The following is a 22,630-nucleotide window of genomic DNA, read 5'->3' as shown; positions in this document are numbered from 1 at the left end:
GATGTTGTAAAAAGTGCTTTTATTTTTATATTACAAAATAATTTGAGTCAGGCTACTTTTCTTTGTAATACATTCAATCTCCAAGGCAACCAGAACATTTTGTTCAATGCTTTGATTTAGATAGTTTTCTTTCTTAAAGTAGTACAGTATCAAATTTTCAGGAACAAAGCCCAAAGGTCTTGGCTTTTGTTTCCTCTGTGAATTCCACATCCAATTCAACCAGAACTGAGGGCAGCCACACTGCAGACTCGATACCACCTAGCCCTGTGGACCTGCTTTCCCAAAAGAGCAAAGCCACTTTGTCCTGGTCCTTTCAGTGCTGGCACTGGGGTAGCTCTCAACTTTACAAGGGGGACTTAAAAAACCCCTGAAGGAGACAGGAAGATAATACACAGGCTCCCCAAGTGCTGGGCATGCAACTCTTAAGGCACACAGGAGAGGGTCAACACTGAGAGGACAGAGATACAAAGATTCACCTTTAAAACTGAAGGCAACAGGAAAAGAGTTTTGCCAAAATGGGCAAAACCTGGTCCGCAGGCCTTGGCTTCAACCAAATGAGACCCCACAACCCTTTTCAAAGGCCACAGAAACAAACAAAAATCCCATAGGCCAGTCCAGCATGATGGCAGTAGCCAGGAACCGTCAGATTTAGGTCTGCTGCTGCCTCCCCTAATAGGCACTCAGAGCTGGGTATGTGGTGTGGAGGACGAAGACCCACCCCGACATTCTGCAGAATATCCACCTGTCCCTTTGCTTCCTAGTTAAGACAACTGACATTCAGTGTGGAAAGAGGGAAGCTTTAAAAAGATGGCAGGATGTGTGATAAAGAACTAGGGCAAACATGGGCAGGGCCTAGAAAAGAATTGGAAAAGGTAACGACTGCTGTGATCAGGAAGGGAAACCTAAGACTGCTCCAGGTGATGCTCTGCCTTGAATTCACAGGGGTGGGGATGAGAAGTACAGCTGAGTCCATAAAGGGACCAAGAAATGATCCTTTGAAAGCAGGTAAGACCAGGCAGAATTCACTGGGGAAGAAAGGCGCACACACAACCCAAGATGCTACAAATGGTTAAAAAAGGAATAAGCTAGAAAGGCCAAAACCAATACAGTGCAGGGCTTGCTTTCAATCAGGAGAGTTCAGAAGCATCAGTTTGGGATGCAGGGAAAATGCTGGGGGATCCTTGATTCCAGGGAACAGAAGAGGCGGCAGCCATAGGCAGCATGTGCTTTCAGGAAGGCAGGAGGCATTTCCACCAGCCATCTATCAGTGCAAAGGCCTCCCCAGCAGGGGATATCAGTTCCAGAACAGTGATGAAGCCAGAAAGAAACCCTGTAGAGGAAGGAAATCCAAAACTCACAAGGGAAGGGGCCAGATCACAGCTCCTCACACCCTACTTCCACCTAGCAGGGCAGCCATCCCATTCCCCAAGTCAGCCTCTACTCAGCGTAACAGTCCCCTCCAACATGTTTCAGCCTTGGCAAGAAGCAAAATACACTCATACGAACAGTGACACATTCCTCCATTAGCTGTGGACAGTGTCTCTGGCTTTGCTGGGTCAGTTCAGAGCTGGCTGAAATGGATCCAGCGGGTGGGACTGCCTGTTGCAAAAGAGCGTGGGAGCCACAGCAAGATGTCGCAACAGTTATCAGAGAGAGGACCCCAAGAGGCCCATTTGGCCTGGTTACCAGGCCTCTGCTCAAGGCTGCACCTTGGGTCAACCCGGCCCCAACTAGCTGCTTCTTCCCTTTCTGCCCAGACCCCCGGCACTCACCACCAGGCTCCAACAATGCAGCGTGAAGGGAGAGACACAACCGGGGATCTTCTAGCCAAAACCGAAGGATAGACCAATGATGGCGGCAATGATGACCAGTGTAACCGACAGGCAGATGGCAATCATGAACTTCTTCTACAGAGCCCCAAAAAAGAACAGGCAAGAAATTACAAAGACTGACTGCAACCTGCTATATTTATTATCCTTCTCCTAGCCACAGATGAAAAGAACAAGGGACACTCACAAGCTCCGAAACTGGCCACAACACACCTTGCTGAATGTTCCCTCCCTCCTCCAGCTTTGGAGACTTCAGCAGGCACTGGCCACCTATCTCAGAAGTTCTCTGGACCATAAAGATTGGAAAATTGGTTTTTTCCCCTTAAGTGGAGGTGGAGACCTCCAGGGTGTTTCGTTTAGTCCTTGCATGGCAGAAGCTGAGCAAGCGTCACACACACCAAGCTTGGAAACACCACATGCTGAGGGCATTGGCCGTTTACCTTGCGAGCTTTCTTCTGGTTTTCCTGGGCTGTATGCAGATGCTGCTGTCCTTTCTTGACATAGTCCTCTGAGTCCAAAATGTTCTTCTCTATCCGATCAATAGTCTCTCCCTAAATGCAGTCAAAGGGGAGGTGGTGAACTTCAGGTAAGGAGAGACCTCTGAACTGAAGGGTGATGGTGAGACGGTAGGACACCTGGCACAGAGGCAAGAAGAGGTGGCCAAGGAAAGATGAAGGGGCCAAGCAGTTCCCCCATGGGCGGGCCTGCGCACAGCCATCAGGAGTGAAGGCAGAGAATAAGGTCAACAAAACTGAAGTCATCCAATACAGAAAAAGAGGAAAATAAACATGTGCATACACATCAGAAGATGTGTTTTCTCAAACTTTAGGGACCCCAGTATAGTACTTATCCTCAAGGAAAAAAGGGAGAATCAAAAGCTGGCCCTTTCATACCAGAGCAGGGAGAATGGAGAAGCGGTAGAACACGGATTTTGAAGGCAAAAGATCCCAGGAACATCCAGGATCTTTAAGCGGAGCAGTAAAAGACCCCTGTCTGAAATCCCAGGCACACACTTATTGTCAGGGCAGCCAATGCTGAGCACAACGGTCCAATGGCTACACTCAGGGTAAAGGCGCTTCCTGAATCAGCCCCTTCCATTTTACCCTCCCTGCTTCCTACCTGCAGCTCCACCTGCGTGGCCAGGTACATGAACATTTCATGCAGCTCCTGAATGCTGCGCTCCAGCTTGAGGATTTCACTGTGCCGTGTCTCGATTTCGTTCAGAGCCTGCTTTGTCACCTGGGTGTCCTTCATGATCTGCATGGAGGCGGCACAGGGCATTAAGTACGCTCAGACCCACCAACCCTCTTACTGCCACCCTCTCAAGGGCCCACCTTCGGATACTCACGTTAGAGACAAACACCTCCGTCTGGCCACTCTCCAGCATCTGGTCCAGCTGCTCATCGGATACCACCCCACTGCCGGCTGAAGAGGAATGAAGGACACAACCTCAGCATGGAACAAGCATTTCTCCGTTCTCCTGTCAGAGCTGCGAACTAAATCCACACTTCTTGCCCTCGTTCTCTCTACACGATGCCTTACCACACCAGTCCTACCCTGGAACAGGGGACAGAATACCAAGGTCCGGTATCTGCAGGCTTGGAGGCACCAGCCTGACACTTCCCCAGGCAGAACCCAGCAGCCACTCTGGGCTGGCGCCACAGTGCCCTCTAGTGGCACACGGCATCACTGAAAGAAAAACATGCAGGGAGCTGCCATTCTATGCCCAGGCCTCAATCCTGGGCAGACAGAGAAAAATATTCTGTGGTGGTTATATTGGGACAGCTTTCTTTTACATCATTTTAGGGGACTGAAGAGGTTTTCAAACCAACAGATCTGCTGCAAGGAGCCCCTTTGCATCCATTGCACAGTGGGACATTCCCATGAGGGTCCGCCAACATGGTCGGCCCACTTGCCCCAAATTAATGGAATGTGTGCCCTAGACTAAAGGCACCCAACGCTCTCCTGCAAGTGGTGTGCAAGATGTCTTCCAGATAAGCTTGGCAACCATTACGAATCTGCTCATGGAAGGAAAACAATTGGGATATCCGGTTCTTTTCTTCTAAACAAAGCTGTCCCTTTGCCGATGTTCAGCTTAGAATTGACACCAGTGGTGGCGAACCTGTGGCACAAGTGCCACAGCGGGTACACAGAGCCCTCTCTGTCTGCACGCAAGCCAAGTCGCCTCAACATCGCCCCAGCAGCCGAGCATCAGATGACAGCGCATATATTATTATTATTATTATTATTATAACATTATTATTATATAGGGACCATGCGCATGCTCGGAAAGGAGTAGTGGCGCCAGGCGATGACATCACAAGCCACAACTTATTAGCCACGACCCGTCCAAGCTTTCACATGGCCAGTCAGTGCACTGCCAAGGATATGTATATATTTGCTTGGACTGGCTGTGAGTTGTGTTTTCTAAACTAAAACCTCAGTATTCAGGTTTTATTGCAGTGTTGGCACTTTGTGATAAATAAGTGGGTTTTGAGTTGCAGTTTGGGCACTCGGTCTCTAAAAGGTTCACCATCACTGGGTTAGGGTTAGAACAACATAATGCACATATTGTATCCTTTGTGCTTCCAAATTCATCTGAAGGCTGGGGCAACAGGACTGAAGGACTCTTTATATCCACCTCATTATCATTTGAGGACAAGTCATTATTATTTACTGTTGAGAGACTAACACAAGCAAACTGTCAGGAATTTCAACAATGGTTTATTCTGCACATTTTGGGGCTGGCTAAAACTCCTCAAAATCCAACCTCCTTTCATTTGACTGCAAAAGCCCAAGCTAAATGTGTTTGTGCAGTTTACCTTCCAAATCTCTTGGCTTTCAAGGTCATTTTCCTTTAGAGCATGACAGATAATCACTATCAGGCTGCACAGGAAGATGACTTGGCTAGCATACAAGTAGGAGCACGTCACCGAGGCTTTTTATAAAAGTGCATGTTCAAAGGCGAAACAAAAAGGTTTCAAGATTTTTTTTAACAGTGGTTGTGGGGGAAATGACTATACAGGCAAGGCTGTACCAACCCTTCACTCCCACTGCAGTCTAAACCACTTCCAGTTCTGTTCTGCTAGTTTCCCAGAAACCCCTTGTATTTCATCAGGATAACAACCTGGAATGCAGCCAACCTTTAGAAAAACCAGATCCCTTGATTTCATGAGATCTCATAGTACTAAGTTAGAAATTATACATCTGATCTACCTTCTGGGACTTGTACCTCCTCCTGATTCACATCCCAAACTGAATCCCCATGTTTGTTAACCCCACTTTTGAAAAAAGTTATAAAAGGAAAAATGGAGAAATTCTCTTCCTCAGAGAAGCCACCAATGTTCTTGGCTACTGCTAATTGTCCACTATTCCTTTGTCCTCTCCTGAGCTTTACTAATTTTATTTATTGAAACTTTTTCTATGCTGTCCATTACTAAAAAGCCTCTGGACAGCTTACAAGGAGCAGAAAACCAAGAACAAAGCCATAACACACAGCACACTGCACCTAAAATAGTAGTAAAAACAAGGATAAAACCAATTAATTGTTAAATTTAATGAAGTCCAATACAGGATTACAGTTAGACTGAGGCTCCACATGGTGGCAAATGCACCCTCACGATGCGAGCAGCTTTGGTCTGTCTTTGGTCAGTAGTTATAGCTGCAAACTTACAACAGGGAGGAGTCAGCTGGCAAGGATTTTATACAGATGTCCCTGTATAAAATCAGAAGTCATGAGTCTGGAAATTGCTCTTACTTTGCAAGAGAAAAGGAAGTGTGAACGCGCCTTGAACTGTTCACACTTCCTTTTCTCATACATAGTAACAGCACAACCCCCAATAGCTATGCTGCTGTATGTTGCTTACGCCAAAGCTGTGTACTTTTAAGAAAAAGCCAAATAAACTGCTCCATTCGGAGTTTTACATCTTAAACATTCTGCTCATCAAGTTTTCAGCCATGAAAAGAAAGATGAAAGAAATTCACAGCCCGTGTTACTGGAAGCCCACATTATCAATCTGCCTTCTTTAAAGACTAGAAATTAATTTCGGGAATTAGAAGATGTGCTAGATGGCGTGAACACAGATGCCCTGGTTAGCAAAATGAATGGCATAGCTTGTGTTTTTCTGAAAATCCGTTTCCAGACAACAACAGTGTGGCGGAGTTAAGGACATCCTGTATGGACTCGGGCAACTCGGCCATAAAGCAATCCAGAAGGCTTTGGCTTTGGACAAATCGCAGTCTTGCAGTCTACTCTGTAAGTGGCGCCATCACTTGTTCTTGTGAGTTCTGGGGCAGCTCTAGTGAATAGCAGCCTTGCAGTAACAGGTGACCAGGTTAGCACTAAAGAAGGCACTAGCTTATGGAAAGCATAACTTACTAATCTGCAGCTGTCTCCTGATGCGCTCCATATTCCGGTCTCTGTACTCTGACTGTGTGGAGTTGCACTTGTTGATAAGATCCAGAAATTGCTGCGACAGGATTCCATGCTGAGGCAGAAATGTAAATAAAGAGTTACGCACACCCCTCGTGCCCCCTCACCAGCTCCCTACCAATTAGTTTGGCTGTCCCTCACCTGGGTCCTCTTCATACGGGTGTTGACCGAATTCTTGTTCTCGTCTTCTCCATCCTTCTTGGGCTCAATTTCTACATGAAAGAACCCAAGGGCCACGGTTAGGAAACATTGCTTTCTCTTGGCGACAGAAATCAAAGGTCTTAACTGCAGCCCATAGAAAGACCCCCACTAAGCTGAAGGGCAGAGACAAGGAGGTCTGACACGCTGCTCTCTCCCTTTCTCCTGCTGAAGCTGAATCCTCTACCCACACTTACTCTTCAGATGACTCCGGATGTCCTTTGCCAACTCCCTGATCTCTTCACGTAGCCTTTGAAGATCTTCTTTCATGCCTGGAAAACACACGGTTAAAAATTCAAGGGCCTGCATTGGGCCATAGGAGGATTAGGTTGCATGTGCAGGTGACTTTTTAAAAGATGTGTGTGTGTTTACATATGCTAGGACTGGATGAATATGTCAGTTTTGCTCAGTTTTTCATTTTTCCTGCATTAAGTTTCCTGTCTCATTTTCTTCTTTTTTGAGCATGTACTAATATTGGCCTACCCCCTTCAAATCCCTACCCATGCCTACCTTCTCTGTGTGGCCTGTTTTATCTTCTTGAAACCCATTCCTAATTTATGCTTTAAGAAAGTAAAAAAGTGTTCCCCCCTAGCTGGCCCCTTCTTACCTTGGAACAGGGATCTATCCTCCACATTGCCTAAGTAACCCTGCAAGATGCCATAAAGCTAAGCAGGTCTTGGTCTGGTCAGTCCCTGGGTGAGACACTTCCTATGAATTCTACATACATTGCCTTGAGTTTTGCAGAACAAGGCAGGACAGACATGTAGAGAACTAATGAGAAATAACATGCACTAAAGGCACACTATACTATGTATCAAGGTAGTTCTGCAGTTGTCTAACTCATGACATTTCAGTACCTGTTAACCCTGCCCCAAGAGCTCAGTCTTTCCCCAGACATTCTCTGTCCATTATTTCCCAGAGCACTTCTCTCTAGGTGTACCTTTTCCTAGTTCATAGTCTCTGTTTTACCAGCCACTCCACCACCTCCTGCAAACTTACGATCCTCTGGGAGCGGCGTGGCCAAAATTGTCGTCTGGCGCCTCTCTAGTTCGTTCACTTTGCTTTCCAAAGTCTTCAAGGACTGACGAATATTACTAGTCTGAAAAGGCGGTGAGAATGGTCAGTTCCATGTAATGGATCTTTTGCAAACCACTTAAAGATTTTTGGCTACTGGGGATATCCAACTGAAATGATAATGACCCCTTCATAGAGAATGCAGAATAAATTGTGTGTGTGTGTGTGTGTGTGTGTGTGTGTGTGTGTGTGTGTGTGTGTAATAAATAATGTATTAAAAACAAACATTCTTTTATTTACCCTGATCAATTTTTCGTTGAAGTGCTTATTAATAACACTCCCTTCCAAAGCAGAGGCTCCATAGCTCCACCATACAAAAGAACTGCCAATGAAGAAGGATCTCTGTGGCTTGGAAAGCACACTCCCCTCTGCTGCTGTTTACATATTAACAGAGCAAACTGGCATAGCCAACTGACTGAACTAGATCAATTTATGTAAGAAAAAAGTATTATTTAATGATTCTAAAAGACCGAAGAAACATATTGAGTGACTTGCATCCTCAAGAATTGTAAGCAAACGCCATTGCGTGCAGGCAAAACCAATGTAGTCTAGGTTTCCACAACGAGATATCAGGTGCTGGAATGCAACCTCTTTCCAATCCTTTTATCTTGCTATAAAAAACCTTATATGCTACCCTTATATGCGACTATTTTACCCAGAGCAGCTTATAGCATATTAAATATCAGATTCAAGGCTCAAAAAACAAGAACAATAGAACTACATGCAAAATACAAATAGGATATAAAATCGGCATCAAACCAATGTCAGAGGGAGTGAGAAATTTTTTAAACAAGATTTTTCTGGCATTAGAAAGATAATGAGGCACTGGGAACCCTGTGTGGGGAGCATGTGCCACAGCTGGGACACTGACATTAAGGAGGTTTCTTGTGTCTCAACTTCCCTTACCTCAGCTGGGGGCGTGGGCACCAGCAGAAGAGCCCCTAAAGATGTTAGCTTACAGACAGGCTGATCAGGAGGCAGGAGATCCCTCAGGGATACCAGTCCCAGGCCACAAAGGGTCCTGAAGACAAGCACCTTGTTATTTGCCCTCGACCTTTGGCATGTGGGTGGAAGGGGTAACCCTCGTGCCCGCCTAGACTAGCAGCACAGAATGGGTAGTTTGAGAATGAAAAGTAGGGCGAGAGAAACGGTCAGAGGCTGAGGTTTGGCGGGCGGGTGAAAATAGTCTTGCACTGATGACTGTGCACGCATGTATTTATGAACACTCATGCAAGGCAAAAGAACTGTCAACTTCATCACTGCTCAGAAAGATATCGTACCATTTGAAAGAATGTGTCATTGGGATCTGGAAAGTCACCGAGTTTCGCTGATCCTGGGTGCATGACAAGCGCCACATGTTCGGCTCCTTCGCTGTCCGAGTCATCCTCTTTCTGTGTGGAGAGAGAGAGAAATGAAGAGTAAGGAGATCCATGCGCCCAGGAAAGCATGCGCTGTTCATGTGCTACAGGAAAAGGTACAGAGGAGAAGCTGAGATGCGAAATGCATTGATTTTGCAACAAACAATTTTATTCATTTCTTCACCTTTAAAAAAGTGATACCAGAACAGCTAACTATGAAGGTTTAAAACAAAAATATGACTCATTTCATTTTACACAGTGTTAAATGTTTTATCCACTGCTGTACAGGAGCAAATAAATCCTATTATTTCAAGGTTGCCTAAAATCCTGACATAGCATAAGCTGACCTGGTACTGAGCTAACGGTCATTAAGAATGGACAAAACAGTACTGCACCCGGTACTTTCGTGTCCTGATCTTCCCCCAGCTACTATGTCTACTAGCTTCCTGCAATCTACAGAAATTTGTGAATAGTGGGCGGTTTTTCCATTGGCAAGGTAAGGTTGAGAAGATGTCAAAGTATTTATTTATTTATTATTTATTTATTTAGAATTTTTGTATGCCATCCCATCGCATGAGCCTCGGGACGGCTTACATAAAATAAACAAACATAATACAAATAGTGCATATAAAATCCAGATTCACCCTGGCTGCAAATTAAAACCTATAGATGATATTAAAAGTTGTTAAAATATTGTTTAAATAAAAAGGTCTTAGCCTGGCGCTGAAAAACAAATAACGACGGCACCAGGCGGACCTCTCTGGGGAGCACATTCTATAGGTGGGGCACCACCGCAGAGAAGGCCCTCCTCCGGGTACTTAGCCTCCCAATATCTTTCCCAGAGGGTTCCTGGAGGAGGGCCTCTGCTGCCGATCTCAGGGGGCGGGAGGGCAAATATGGAAGGAGGTGTTCCTTTAGGTATTCAGGTCCCAGTAGGTGATAACCAGCACCTTGGATTGAGCCCGGACTTCGATGGGGAGCCAGTGAAGCTGTTAGAGGACTGGGGTTATGTGAGAATAACGCCCAGTTCCCATCAGCAACCTGGCTGCTCTATTTTGCACCATCTGAAGTATCCGGACTGTCTTCAAGGGCTATTGCAAGATGCCTATACTGAACATGACTGTACATGAAAAACTTGCTGGTGGATTAGGTAATTGTATCCATTACTGTAGACTGTAATAATAGGATGCAGAACTACATAGAAGTTGTAGACTTATGGTTGTCAGTGACTTTCAGGTTGAAATAATGGCCATGCTGTCCGTTTTCCTGTGTGGAACCCAAGATGGCAACTGTGATTTATGAAACATCAAAACTACATGTCCCCTCACTGGTTTGTATTTATGTCATTCCATGTAAAAGGAAAATAGGAAGATGAGCTGGGCACTGAGAGCTTCAGTAAGCATTCTTGCTGCACTCTCTTAATTTAATATAAACTAGAAAGCTACGTGTTACTATTTGACTAGGTACAGATACTAGTACATACAACAAGTGAGATATCTGGGACTAAGTCCTGTACCAGAGAAGCTGTTGTTTGTATGGTGTAATACCTTTGTACTTTATATCTGTATTTTGCTTCAACTCCCTTGGATTTAAATGTCTTATCTGTAAGCAGTAAGGAGTATTTTTGTTTCCCCAGCTTAGATGGATGAAACCTGTCTTAAATATAAGCCTGAGTATAAACCAGATTTCTGCTGGATCACAGAAAACCTTAAAATGTGGCATCCCAAGAATACTTTTTATTAAATCAACTGAAAAAATCCTAGCTCTTGTGGTTGGTAAGATATGCTTGTAAGTGCATCATCAATGCCTGATGAAATATCAAAGGCCAGAAAAGGGGTGAATAAGGTTTTCAGTGGTTGGTGATGGGGCTTCAGGTCCTTACATATTCCCTTATCCTATGCATGCAAGCACAATGTTTGAAAGTTGCGTTCTTCTATCTGGGATGTCAGCTTGGGGGAAAAGCATCACTGGAACACTGCACCCCTTCGAGCTATTCCCAAGTTCAGGGTGATCATCTCCTCCATTCCGACAGAGGCACAGGGCTGGCCCTTGTTGAGCGGTCCTAACAAGGCACTTAACCAAAAGCATGCCTAAAATACAGTGCAATGTTGAAGAACATCAGCCTTCGTAATCATGATACGCATACCTGCCTTCCCAAAGAAGCACATAAGGCAGTTCCCATAAAACAATAATGGAAATGAAGATATTTACACAATTGAAACATAAAAACACAGAACAAACCCAGCAGCGGCTTGTAAAGACATCAAGAACTGCAATAGCACCTTCAACACTGCCAGACTTAATTGCGGCATAAACTTTCAAAGGCCACCAGCTTGCTTTATCAAAATGCATCTAGGCAGGTGGCAGAAATGTTACTCCAATTTAATTCGGGCTACCAGCTGTAGTCAGTTAAACTTTAACCACAGGTTATGATTCAGTGGGGCTGAGGCTGAAGACCACAGAATGGTGTCTGCATTGCAGAAACGCCAACTCCCTCCCTGTGGAAAATTTAACTGACTGGCTACAAACTGGAAGAAAAACAAAACAAAAGGTAGTTTGTATCTTAGTATGGAACCACCATGGCCTCTTTTCTAGAAGACACCACAGGCAATTATGAAGGCTTACAGATAAAGTCAAAGAAAATACATTTTTAAAGTATTGGCTCATGTTGTAGAACATCCATAGGGGGCAGACACGAACATTTTAAAAAGATTGATATTCAGAGGTGAAGACATCCTGAAGGATTGGCTACATTTTGTAAAGCAAGATAACAGAAGACAGACTTAGCATTGGCTGGGGTGCCTGCCAGAACTATCCAGAACACCACTTAGAAATAAAGGAAAGATTGTTTTTGTAGGAACACATCTGCAAACCTTGCTCAAACCCTGGAACAGAAACAAGTTGGGCTCTCTCTCACCCGGTTTATTTATTTTTATACCACCCAATAGCCAGGGCTCCCTTTTGCAATCCCACAGGAGGCAAACCCTTAACATAACATGGGTTATTTTATATTGATGGCCTCTTTTCCCCACCCTGACCTTGCTCCCAAGATTTCAGGGCGGCCAGGTTAGGCTGGGCCGCGGCGACCCATGGCGAGAGCTCCCCGCAACCCGCACCTCGGCGGATCGCTGGAACCTCTCGTTCTGGATGCAATTTTGCCTTGGCCACAGTTTGCACCTCCAACTCTCTTCTGCAAATCCCCAGGACCCAAAGCCCTTTTCGGGATTTTTAAAAAAATTAAACACCGATACTGAAGGCAAGGAAGCAAGCTTTTACTGGGAGAGCAAGGGAAGGGGGAAATGGAGTGGGGGGCGACGCGAAGCCTGTTCTGCTATGGTGGGCTGGGGAACATATGAGACGTGAAAGCACGTGCGGGGGGAGGCACTGGGAGCAGTTTGGTGAGAAACATTCTTGGGGTAGATCTCATGGGGCTCGGGGGCCATCTGTAAAGGGAGCAGAACCGGGGAGGAGACACACCAGAGTCACACAGGGAAGGGTGGCAAAAGCAGCGGCGTGACAGCGAAACGAAGTCCAGCCGGCTGCCTGAAGCTTGGACGGAAAATACAGGCTGGGCAAAGCTTTTCCTGCCATGGGTTGCGAGAGGCATCCGTCCTGGGGAGGATTGCAGGGTCTGCTAAAAGCAAGCTAAAATTGGAGCTCCTAGCAAGGGAGGGGTTGGTGGAAGGAGGGAAAAGCTGGCACCGGGGAAGGGATTGATTGCTTCAGGGGAACTGGAAATCTCGACGCTCCGGGCAGCCCGGAGGGCGCCGGGTTGGGGAAGGTGAGGGGGGCCGACTTGGGTTCTGAAGGAGAACCTCTACGCCAGTATGAAGCAGGAAAGCGGAGGGGGGTGAACTGAAGAGCAGGTAAAGCTGCAGAGGGGGGGAAGAACAAAAGAAGAGCCTAAAAGGCGAAAAACTGGGGGGGCCGAAACCAAGCAAGTGCGGCGCCGAAGGCAGCAAAGGGGCGGAGCAAGCCAGGCCCTGGTGGGCGTGGCCAGCCGCGCGAAGCGAAGGGGAACGTTCCTCACCTCTCTGAGCTCGCGCGTCCGGTCCCGCATCCCTGCTCTGGTTTTCGCACCCCAGCCCGAAGCGGCGCGCAGGGGGGAAAGGATACAGGGGAGCGGGGAGGGCGATTCGAATGGAGCGGACGCGCGAGACTACGCAGGCGCGCGCCCTGCCTGGCGGTTTCTCCGCCCTCTGTTTTCTTCCCCCTTCTCGGATTGGGAGGGCATGTAATGAAAACAGTCCCTCCCCCAGAGGAAAGTGAGCAGTCTACCGGGTCTTAATACGCATGCGCGCTCAGCTCCCGCCTTTTACGTGTCCCTATCTCCCTTTCCTCCCCTCGCTCCCTCAGTGTGGGAATAGGAAGGACTAGGAAGACCAGAAGTATTAATTACAAGGCATTCATCGAGCTAATGAAGGTCCTCACGAAGACCAGCTTTGTCCCCCTATTTCTCGGCCGGAAGTCGGTTCAACAGAGGAACGGTTAAAAACACACAGGAAATTATTTCTGCTCCCCCTCCCCACATCAAAACCCCTTTTTTGACTTCAATATTGCCATTGCGGAAGTCGTTCGAAGTCTACCGGATGTCGGCTTCTAAACACAATAGAGTATCGAGGATGCGTAGACCGCTCCGTTAGTATTCTGGCTGCTACCCGATCAATTATGCCTTCTTAAGAAGTCCAGTAACTCGTGTTTAAATTGGCTCTAAATGTGCACTGCCAAATTGACCTTGGAATTTTGTTTCTGGGTTTATTTTGAAAGTCCGCAATTCTGAACTGTTGGCAATTTTAAATTTGCAAATACAGGGTTGGATCCAAAATTAGTCAAACATCGAGCGGACCCATTGAAATTGACTTGGTTTAAGGTTATTTAATATTTATTATTTGTAGTATTTCTGCACTGCTGAAACTGACAGAATCTCGGTTTTCAATTTGTGAGGAGAAAATAAAAGGGTTCATGGGAAAGATCAAATGTTTTAACCTCTGCTGCTTTATTGTTGGAAGCCCCAGGGATCCTGCAGTCCACTAACAATAATGCATTACCAGGCAGAGGCAAAGTCAATTGCTAGGTTTCAATACAAGTACAGAGCATTTTATACTCTCCCTGTCACTTACACAGGTACAGAACAATTAATGACAGAAGGCAGACATTACAATGAAATCTGAGATCATATACAGAACAGATCAGGAAGATCAGCCAAACATACAAGTGACAATTTATTTATTTATTTATTTATTAAAACATTTTTATGCCGCCCCATTCGCCGAAGCCTCGGGGCGGCTTACAACATAGATAAAACAATCAGTTAAAATAGCCATATAAAATAATCTTAATTAAAACACACATTATAAAATAAGCCGCCCTGGCCAGATAAAATTCAATTGTATTTAGCATTTAAAATGTTGCTTAAATAAAAAGGTCTTAGCCTGGCGCCGAAAAATAAATAACGACGGCGCCAGGCGGACCTCTCTGGGGAGCGCATTCCATAACTTAGGCACCACCGCTGAGAAAGCCCTTCTCCGAGTAGCCACCCTCCTAATTTCTCTCCCGGAGGGCTCCCGGAGAAGGGCCTCTCCCGCCGATCTCAGGGGGCGACTGGGCAAATATGGATGTAAGCGCTCCTTCAGGTAACCAGGACCCAAGCCGTTTAGGGCTTTATAGGTCATTACCAACACCTTGAATTGGGCCCGGACTTCAATGGGGAGCCAGTGAAGCTGACGGAGAACTGGAGTCATGTGAACATAACGTCCAGTCCCCGTCAGCAGCCTGGCAGCAGTATTCTGAACCAACTGAAGTATCCGGACCGTCTTCAAGGGTAGCCCCACGTAGAGCGCGTTACAGAAGTCAAGACGGGAAGTCACCAGCGCATGAGTCACTGTAGCAAGGCAGTCGTACTCCAGGTAGGGGCGCAGCTGATGAATCAGCCGAAGCTGGAGGAAAGCGCTCCTCGCCGCTGTTGTCACCTGAGCTTCAAGTGAAAGCTCTGGGTCGAGGAGCACTCCCAAGCTGCGGACCTTGTCCCTAGGAGGGAGTGCAACCCCATTCAGGACAAGGTTCAGGTCACCTTCTCCGAAGCCCGAACCGCCAACCAACAGGACCTCCGTCTTGTCTGGATTGAGCTTCAGTTTATTGGCCCTCATCCAGCCCATTACCTCGGCCAGGCACCGGTTCAGTACAGCCACTGCCTCACCTGGATTGGTGGAAAACGAGAGGTAGAGCTGGGTATCATCAGCATACTGATGCTGACAATAAGATTACACTATCTCTAATTGCAGTGTATTTCAGTTGAGTAAATTCCAGAAACTTGAACCCATCTCTGGGTCTGCTTGGACAAGTAAATTCAGGCTATTGAGAAAATATTCATGAACTTAGGAAAACAAGGTGTCCTGGCATGATTTTGATGGTTGGAATGTGTTGAGAATGGGCAGAAATGTTGAGCTGTGCAGAAGAGGCTATACAAGAAAGGCTTTTTCAAATTCGTCCTATTTTCAATGGAACTTAAGCCCTGTATTAGGGTTAGGGGTGTGCACCAGAGTAGGGTTAGGGTTAGAAAAACGAGGTGTCCTGGCATGAATTTGATGGTTGGAATGTATTTATAATGGGCAGAAATGATGAGCTGTGCAGAAAAAGCTACTCAAGGAAGCCTTTATCAAAATGGTATTTTACCCCTATATTAGGGTTAGGGGAGTGCACCAGGGTAGTGTTAGTGCACTGGTGGTGAACCTCTGGCACGCATGCCACAGCGGGCATGCAGAACCCTCTCTGTCAGCACGCGAGCCAAGTCGCCCCAGCATTGCCCCAGCAGCCGAGCATCGTACAACAGCGCATGTAGGGGCCATGCGCATGTTCGGAAAGGAGTAGCGGCAATGATGTCATGACCCGTGACTCATTAGCTGCCACTCGTCTGAGCTTTCGCATGGCCGGTCAGTGCGCTGCCAAGCATATATGTATGTATGTATGTATTCATGCTTGGACTGGCTGTGAGTTGTTTTTTCTGAACTATAACCTCAGTTTTCAGGTTTTATTGTAGTGTTGGCACTTTGCAATAAATAAGTGGTTTTTGGGTTGCAGTTTGGGCACTCTGTCTCTAAAAGGTTCGCCATCACTGCTCTAGCCGAAATATTACTGTGGCTGTGAGGAGGATCAACAGATGCTCAATAAGAGCAGGAGTTTGTTGAGGTAGCCTTGCTCAGAGTCATTAATTGTTTTGTTTTATGCATGAGGAGAGCAGATGTCATGTTTTGGGCCCATCATGAGAAGGCAAAATCACTTGGACGAATAGCTGGAGGTAGAAGAAGAAAAGGAAGCCCAAATATGAAATGGATTAACTCTGCAAAGGAATCCACAGTCTTGAATTTGGAAGAACTGAGCCAGATTGTCATGGATAGGATATTTTGGAGGACTTTCTTTCATATGGTCACCACAAGTGGAGATGACTTGATGGCATGTGACAACAGCCAAGCTAGATCCAGGTCCTTGTAAGTGAATCAGCTTGATCCAATAAACAATGGATTCCCCTTCTCTTCTGGAAAAAAGGACAGTCTTACCTTTCCCCTACCCCATATCTTTTAACAGTTGTGTGACAAATTCAGCAGTAAAAGCTTTTCCTAGCATATGCAATGCTGTGACAGGAAAAGCTTTAGCTGCAGAATTTCTGGCTGTTAGACAGCTATTACAGGAGCCTCAGCCAGGAAAAAAAATGTATTTCTTATTCCATTTTTTAACTGAAAATGAGTTGCCTCTTCTCTTCTCTTCTCTTCTCTTCTCTTCTCTTCTCTTCTCTTCTCTTCCAATTGCTGCCCCCAGCCAGGCTTGAAGGTGCTGCTAATGAATACTGGAAAGGGCACCCCAAATGATCAGGGGGTCAGAGCTCCTTGTCTTCAATGAAAGGGTGCCCTGTTTAAGAGGAAGAAAATGAGGGAGGCTTCAATCCCATGTCCCTATATCTGTGAGTAATCCCCTTTGAGAACAATAGGTCTTCCTTCTGAATAGACTTGTACATATTATGTGGCAGAAAAGCAGATAGAAGTTATGCATGACATGAATAAAGACAACAGGAAGCTTTTGTCCTCTCATAATTTGCGCGTTTGGAGTCACCTTATGAATGAAATTGGATGGCTGGCAGTAGATTCAGGAGCAGGAGGAAGATGGGAGGATTGCCCTCAGAAAGTAAGCCAGAAAACAAACAGTGAGGTTTGCTGTGGTAACTTTGCTGACAACCAGAAATCATTCATGCTGCTCTTAATTACACTCTGAAAAATGGGAACAGATGACAGTTGCTGAATGAGAGTGTCCCCTCGTAGGATACCAGTCATTATAGCAGCCTTCTGCAGTTTGGTGGCTTTCAGATGTGCTGGTCTACAATTCTCAGATTTCTCCAGCCAAGCAGACCCACACATCTGGCATTTACCAGGATGGGGAAGGGTATGTGTAACCAGTGTGTTCAGGAGTGCAAAACATACATTTTTGGGAAACCCTGGAGGACTAGATTAGGGTGGACCCAGATTTGGCCCCAAGGCTTGGGATTCTGCACCCCTGCGTAGTGTTTGGAGGCAGTGGCTTTTATGGCCTATTTGTTGGCTTCCTAGAGCATCTGCTGTGCCACTTTGAAAACTGGATGCTGAACCAGATGGACCTTTACCTGATCCAGCAGGGCTGTTAGATTTTTATGAGGTAGATTACAGAACATTCAGATTAAAGTGTACTATCATTAACAGTGCAATAAAATCAAGCAGCCAATGAAGCAGCAGAGTTAGAGCTGTTTTAAGAAAAAGCCACACACACACACACACACACACACAAACCCCTCTGCTTTTAAAAGAGCCGGAAAATGAAAAGGTCTTTGCCTGGTGCTGAAAAGATAACAGCATAGGCACCAGGCAAGCCTCCCTGGAGAGCGCATGCCATTAATTAGCAAGCTGCCTGCAGGGTGGGATCTAAAATCAGTGTTCTCTTAGTGGTGGGATGTGGGCCAAAATTGAAGCAATTTGATTTTAAGCAGGGACACAAAGAGAGTCAGAAAACCAGCAGTTTTAGACGGAGTTGGCAAGAACTCAGGGGTGGGTTGCAACCTTGGTATGTGTGGTTACTCTGTAAACAGCCCTCTTTGAAAATCTGATGCAGAATTAGCAGCTGTGCTCCCTGTCTTAGCAGTCTGCTTGTCGATTTGTAAATAAACAGATTCACAAAGACACTGCAAGTCCCCAGTGTGCACCCTTCTCCTCCCTCCATCTCTTTTTCATATCACAAGAAAACAGGCCCTGTAAGGAAGTGAACTTCAGCAAGGTACTCTTCAGGAAATGACCCTTTCTGGCTAACATTTAGGTTGGTGGGGGGGGGGGTAGTGTGGTTGCTTTTGGGGTGGTTTTCTTTTGCTGCTTAGCAGGCAGAGCAGCTTTGGCTTTCTGTTGCTAGGAGGACCAAAGGAGTTTTGGCAGCTCCAGGCGTGCGTCAGGCTAGTCCCTTTGCTGACTGCCTTGGCAGGATGCCCTGGCTGTCTGTGTCAATAGCGCAGCCAGTGACTCAGGAGGTTGCAAAGCTGCGTGACGGGAACAGGGATGAATGGAACCCTGCAGCTAACTTGGGGGAGAGGGAGGGGAGGAAGAAGCAGGGTGCAGGCTGGCTGGCCGGCCAGGAAAATAGCATTTTGCAGCAGGGAAACATCTACCTGTGAAGGGAGACTTAGGCCGGGATCCTAAGCACAGGGAAACAGGGAATAATCATGCAGTGGCTTGTGCTGTTTAAATGGACTGGGCAGATGGCAGCACCACTGCCTGTCAGCTATGATGGTCCAAAACCTGGGAATTACAGCCAGCCCAAGATTTTGATGCCTAGGCTAAAAAATTCAAATTGCAGTAGTATTTGCATAGGAGCACTTTCTGGGGCGGGTTGTGCGTCTCTGCACGCAAACCCTTCAGCTCACACCTGTCTGTCCCCATTTTGTGCCTCTTTCTGCTGGTGGTTGGTTAGAAGGAGCAATCCTATGGCCAACAGACAGCTTCTGAGGGGCCAAAGGATAGTGTGGATTCCTGGATCCCAGCTCAGAGACAGCAGTCAAACCTTGGAGCTACTGCTCATCAGAGCTCCAACCTCCCCGCTCCCCCTTGCAGCCAGTGCCGAAAGGACTGCACCAGCTGCTCTCGGCGTTCAGAAAAGCCATCTGGAAGAGGGGGAGAAGGCAGCATTTTGGAGGGGAGGTGACTGGAGAGGCTAGTTTAGGAGCCAGTACCCCTTTGGCCTCCCCCCGCCCCAAGCAAAAATGCCTGTCTAGCAAAAATTTAGGCCAGGAAGATGGGGAGAAGAAGATCTCTGCTGCTTCTCCTGTTTTGCACTGGATGACAGTACGTGTCTGGGTTTTGGGGCTTACGACCATTGCCATAGGGTTGCTGCATCCCATAGTATTACAGGGAGGGCCTGTTTTTGGATGGTAATCTGCATTACTTCTCTTCTAAAAATGGTAAGCCAGGCTCAGTAAATAGAAGCTCCGTGTGGGGGTGGATGGCATTTTGTCCCCAGTGTGCCTGCACACACGCACACACATGTCTGCGTATGAACACGAAGGCAGCATGTGTGGTGCAGCCGGCTTCATGGTCCAAGCTGAGCCTGCTGCTGCACAACCTGCGGTTGCTTGTGAATATCTTGAATTGTTTTGTAAGCTTGAGTGGGGCAATTAATTTTGTTTTTTAGTGCATCTTTAACTAAAAGAACAAACATGCTCCTGACGTTTAAATCTGTGGAGGACATAGATACAATTTGCAAAATAATTCTGTATTTTCATTTCTTTTTTCTTTTCCTTTTTATTGGGAACTCAGGATTCTTATTAGATACAGAGTGGTATATAAAAACTGTAAACAAATAAAATGAATGAATGAAAACAGACTAAAATAGACAAAGTAGAGCATATACTGTGAAATAGTGAGGATGGGCAGATATGATGACTGGCGTGTTAACAGCTTCTCTTTATTTCGCATGGTTCAGTTGCACAATTTCGGGCCCCAGACTTTATAGTCTTACCTGGGGATGGGCAATACAAATTATCATCTGTTTAGTGTTAGTGCATATTATCACTTGTCTTACATCAAAACGTGATAAGCTGGCCCCGCTGTGTTCGGGCCTTCCTGCACATTTGGACGGGTGAGGCCTTGGATGTCTGCTCCCTGGGCTGCTTATTTTTGTCTGCAAAACATTGAAAGATAAGCCTTTTCATTCCCCCCCCCCCCCAAATCTGCTGCCTGAAGCTGACAGAGCTTGCTCCTGCGTAATTGGAAGGAACCTCCTTCCATCATCCAACTGCAATCCATCTGCATGAGTTGTGCATTTTTGGCACCCAGCCTTAAGCTTTGCTGCTCTTTCAATTTCAGGAAATGATTCTTGGCAAGTTGGGAAATGGGACACGTTTTCTCTCGGCAGTGGATCTTTTCTGCCAACTGGAGTGATCAGGAAGCCTGAATGTGCTGACTTTTGGCAGACTAAAAAATCATGACCCATCCTCTCTCCCCTACTGAACAGCCAAGAAACCACAAGAGTCACCAGGTTTTAAACCAAAATACAGAGGGTGTTGGGGGGACAGTCTTTGAACTGACTTGGCTGTTTGAAAAGGACACGGAGACAGGCCGTCCCACAGTTTCACTCCCATCATCACACTCAAGGCAGCCAGAAATTTGCTTTTACATCAAATGAGAGCTAATACTCTGAAAGTTACACTTCATTTTAAAGAAAATATTTACGGGGTTCAATTCCTTTGAAGCAAATTTGGATCCCAGCCCTCCAAGGCTTGAGTCTTGGCAGGGTGTGAAGCTGGAGGATTATATTTAATGGGTCAGTAGGTGGACTCTGGCATTTTAGAGGTAGCGCTTAGTGCCTGATGAGGGCAGAGGGTGCTCACATCTGGCGTTTTAGGTACCTCTAAGGTGGAGCCTACTGGAAATGGAGCAGTGCCTGGTCAACATTTCAGACCATGCAGATTAATAATAAAATAGCCAGCCCTGTTGATTTTGGGCACTTGTCCTATTTTCTTTCCCCCCTCCCCAAAGACCCTGAGAAGGAGGCTGAAGTCCTGAAACACTGGGCCAAATTTGCCCCCATTTTATCCTCACAACAGTCCTGTTACATGGCTCTGGCCTAGGAACAGCCACTTGCTGAAGGCTGGGGCTGGTTGTGCCATTAGGCAGAGTGAGATTAAGCGGAGTCAGTGGAGTCGGAGGTGTGGCAAGTTGTAGCGGGACGGCACACTGCGTGCATCCTGCAGCCTGCCCTGTTCACCCTGAGCTGCTCCGAGGTGTGATAGCGCAAGATTCAGCTGCCAATCGGACCAGCTTTGGGACATGCAATTGCAGGGGAGGGGACCTTGTTTGCTGCCTGAGGCAAAGAATGCCTTGTGCCGCCCTGCAAAGAGTCACCTGCTGAGCCGGATTTGAACCTGGGCTCCCCACACCAAGCCCAAAGTAGTTTGCTATGCCACGTTTCCATAGAGCTGCTTTGCCTGGCAAGAAGCTTTGGAAATCTGGAAGAAGGAAGAGGGTGCTTTTCCTTCCTTTCCTTCTAGCGGGTGATGCCACACACATCTCTATTTGTGCCAATGGAGCCTGCCTAGAGAGCAGGCTGCTAACGATTCTTGTGAACTAGTGACCTTTATGGACATGTTTGGAAAGCCGCACTACCGTGACTCTACTCTTCTGGTTCTCACAGCCTGCATAACACATGCCAGCCACCCAGATCTAAGCAGAGCTTTTCTTTTTAATGCTTTATTTATAGCTATCTTTTCTTTTCAGTTACACTTCTGTGGGTTACAAGTAATATCACATAGTAAGGAAAAAGATCCAGGATTAGAATTCTGGGAACAGAAATAAAGACATTGATTCAAGTGAGCTGGGACTGCAAAAAGGAGGGCAGTGGGTTGTTATGACATGAAACTCCACAGAAGGCCCCAGTAGCGGGCCGTAAAGGAGGCGGTTGGCCATGTTCTGTGGACCTAGCCATGGACCTGTAGCCAGGCATCTCTGGGAGGACCACCCTCCCTCAATTTTCTTTGCCCTCCCATGAAAAATGATTAAAAACCATTTGCAATTCTATCTTTCAAAGGGGTTCAGTTCATGTGCTCCCCCTCCAAACTTCACTTTGCCTATGGGCCAGCTGAGTCATTGCTCCTTCCATTCAGCAGGCAGGGCAGGAAGGGGAGTGATGACCCAGGAGGCTGCAGTTTTACATTGTGTGCCTCCTTTATTCTTATGCCATCTTATTCTCTTTCACCCAATTTTAGGAGTCCAGATAAGTCAGGATCAGGGAATGAACAGTGGGAGGTAAAGAGCGTAGGGATCCCATGGACTGGAAAGAGGAGGATGAAGGAAGCGGAACTGCAGGAGGGCTGTGACTCAGTGGGAAGGGACATGCCTTGCATGCATATGGAGCAAGGTTCAGTCCTCGAGGTCCTCAGCTAAAAGCAGATCTCAGATAACAGGCCAGGCAGGAACTCCTGCCTGATGCCCTACAACAACCTCCCCCAACCCAGTCCCCTCCAGATACGTTGGACTATAACTCTCAGCATCCCTCAGCCAGCTAGGAAGGCTGTCCCGGAACAGGGGCAGGCAGAAAGTTAGTCTCCAGATGTCTTGAACTTCATTCCATGCTGGCAGGGGCCTTCTGCTCACCCTACTTTACATAACCATCGCTAGTCAGAGGCAGAGATGTAAAGTTTATGGAAATTTTGAAGCCATTGGGAAAAATAATAGGATGTT

At 46.6% G+C, this 22,630-nt stretch overlaps 1 protein-coding gene across 1 annotated transcript; it reads right to left on the bottom strand.

The window, feature by feature from the left end:
• Nucleotides 1-13,033, bottom strand: STX4 (syntaxin 4). Its single transcript, XM_044422577.1, has 11 exons — nucleotides 12,922-13,033; nucleotides 8,814-8,924; nucleotides 7,459-7,558; nucleotides 6,657-6,731; nucleotides 6,403-6,473; nucleotides 6,208-6,316; nucleotides 3,178-3,254; nucleotides 2,949-3,086; nucleotides 2,270-2,380; nucleotides 1,773-1,907; nucleotides 1-1,330 (listed from the first exon to the last, which is right to left on the bottom strand). The coding sequence occupies exons 1-10, from the start codon at nucleotides 12,949-12,951 to the stop codon at nucleotides 1,824-1,826; spliced, it is 906 nt and encodes a 301-aa protein (XP_044278512.1). The 5' UTR covers nucleotides 12,952-13,033; the 3' UTR covers nucleotides 1-1,330; nucleotides 1,773-1,823.
• Between the last annotated feature and the right edge of the window lie 9,597 nt (nucleotides 13,034-22,630).

Source organism: Varanus komodoensis, unplaced genomic scaffold, assembly GCF_004798865.1.
Source record: "Varanus komodoensis strain SLA01 unplaced genomic scaffold, ASM479886v1 scaffold130, whole genome shotgun sequence".
Taxonomy (NCBI): domain Eukaryota; kingdom Metazoa; phylum Chordata; class Lepidosauria; order Squamata; family Varanidae; genus Varanus; species Varanus komodoensis.
Note: the sequence above shows the minus strand (reverse complement) of the source record. Positions and strands in the feature narration are given on the sequence as shown.

Bases quoted from the DNA above. Each gene is read 5' to 3' on its own strand.
- STX4 (XM_044422577.1), bottom strand. From the start codon at position 12,951: ATGCGGGACCGGACGCGCGAGCTCAGAGAG. The intron at 6,317-6,402 runs GTGAGGGACAGC...TTTCTGCCTCAG, and splicing joins CCCGTATGAAGAGGACCCAG to CATGGAATCCTGTCGCAGCA. The intron at 2,381-2,948 runs GTAGGAAGCAGG...GACTGCATTTAG, and splicing joins CCACGCAGGTGGAGCTGCAG to GGAGAGACTATTGATCGGAT.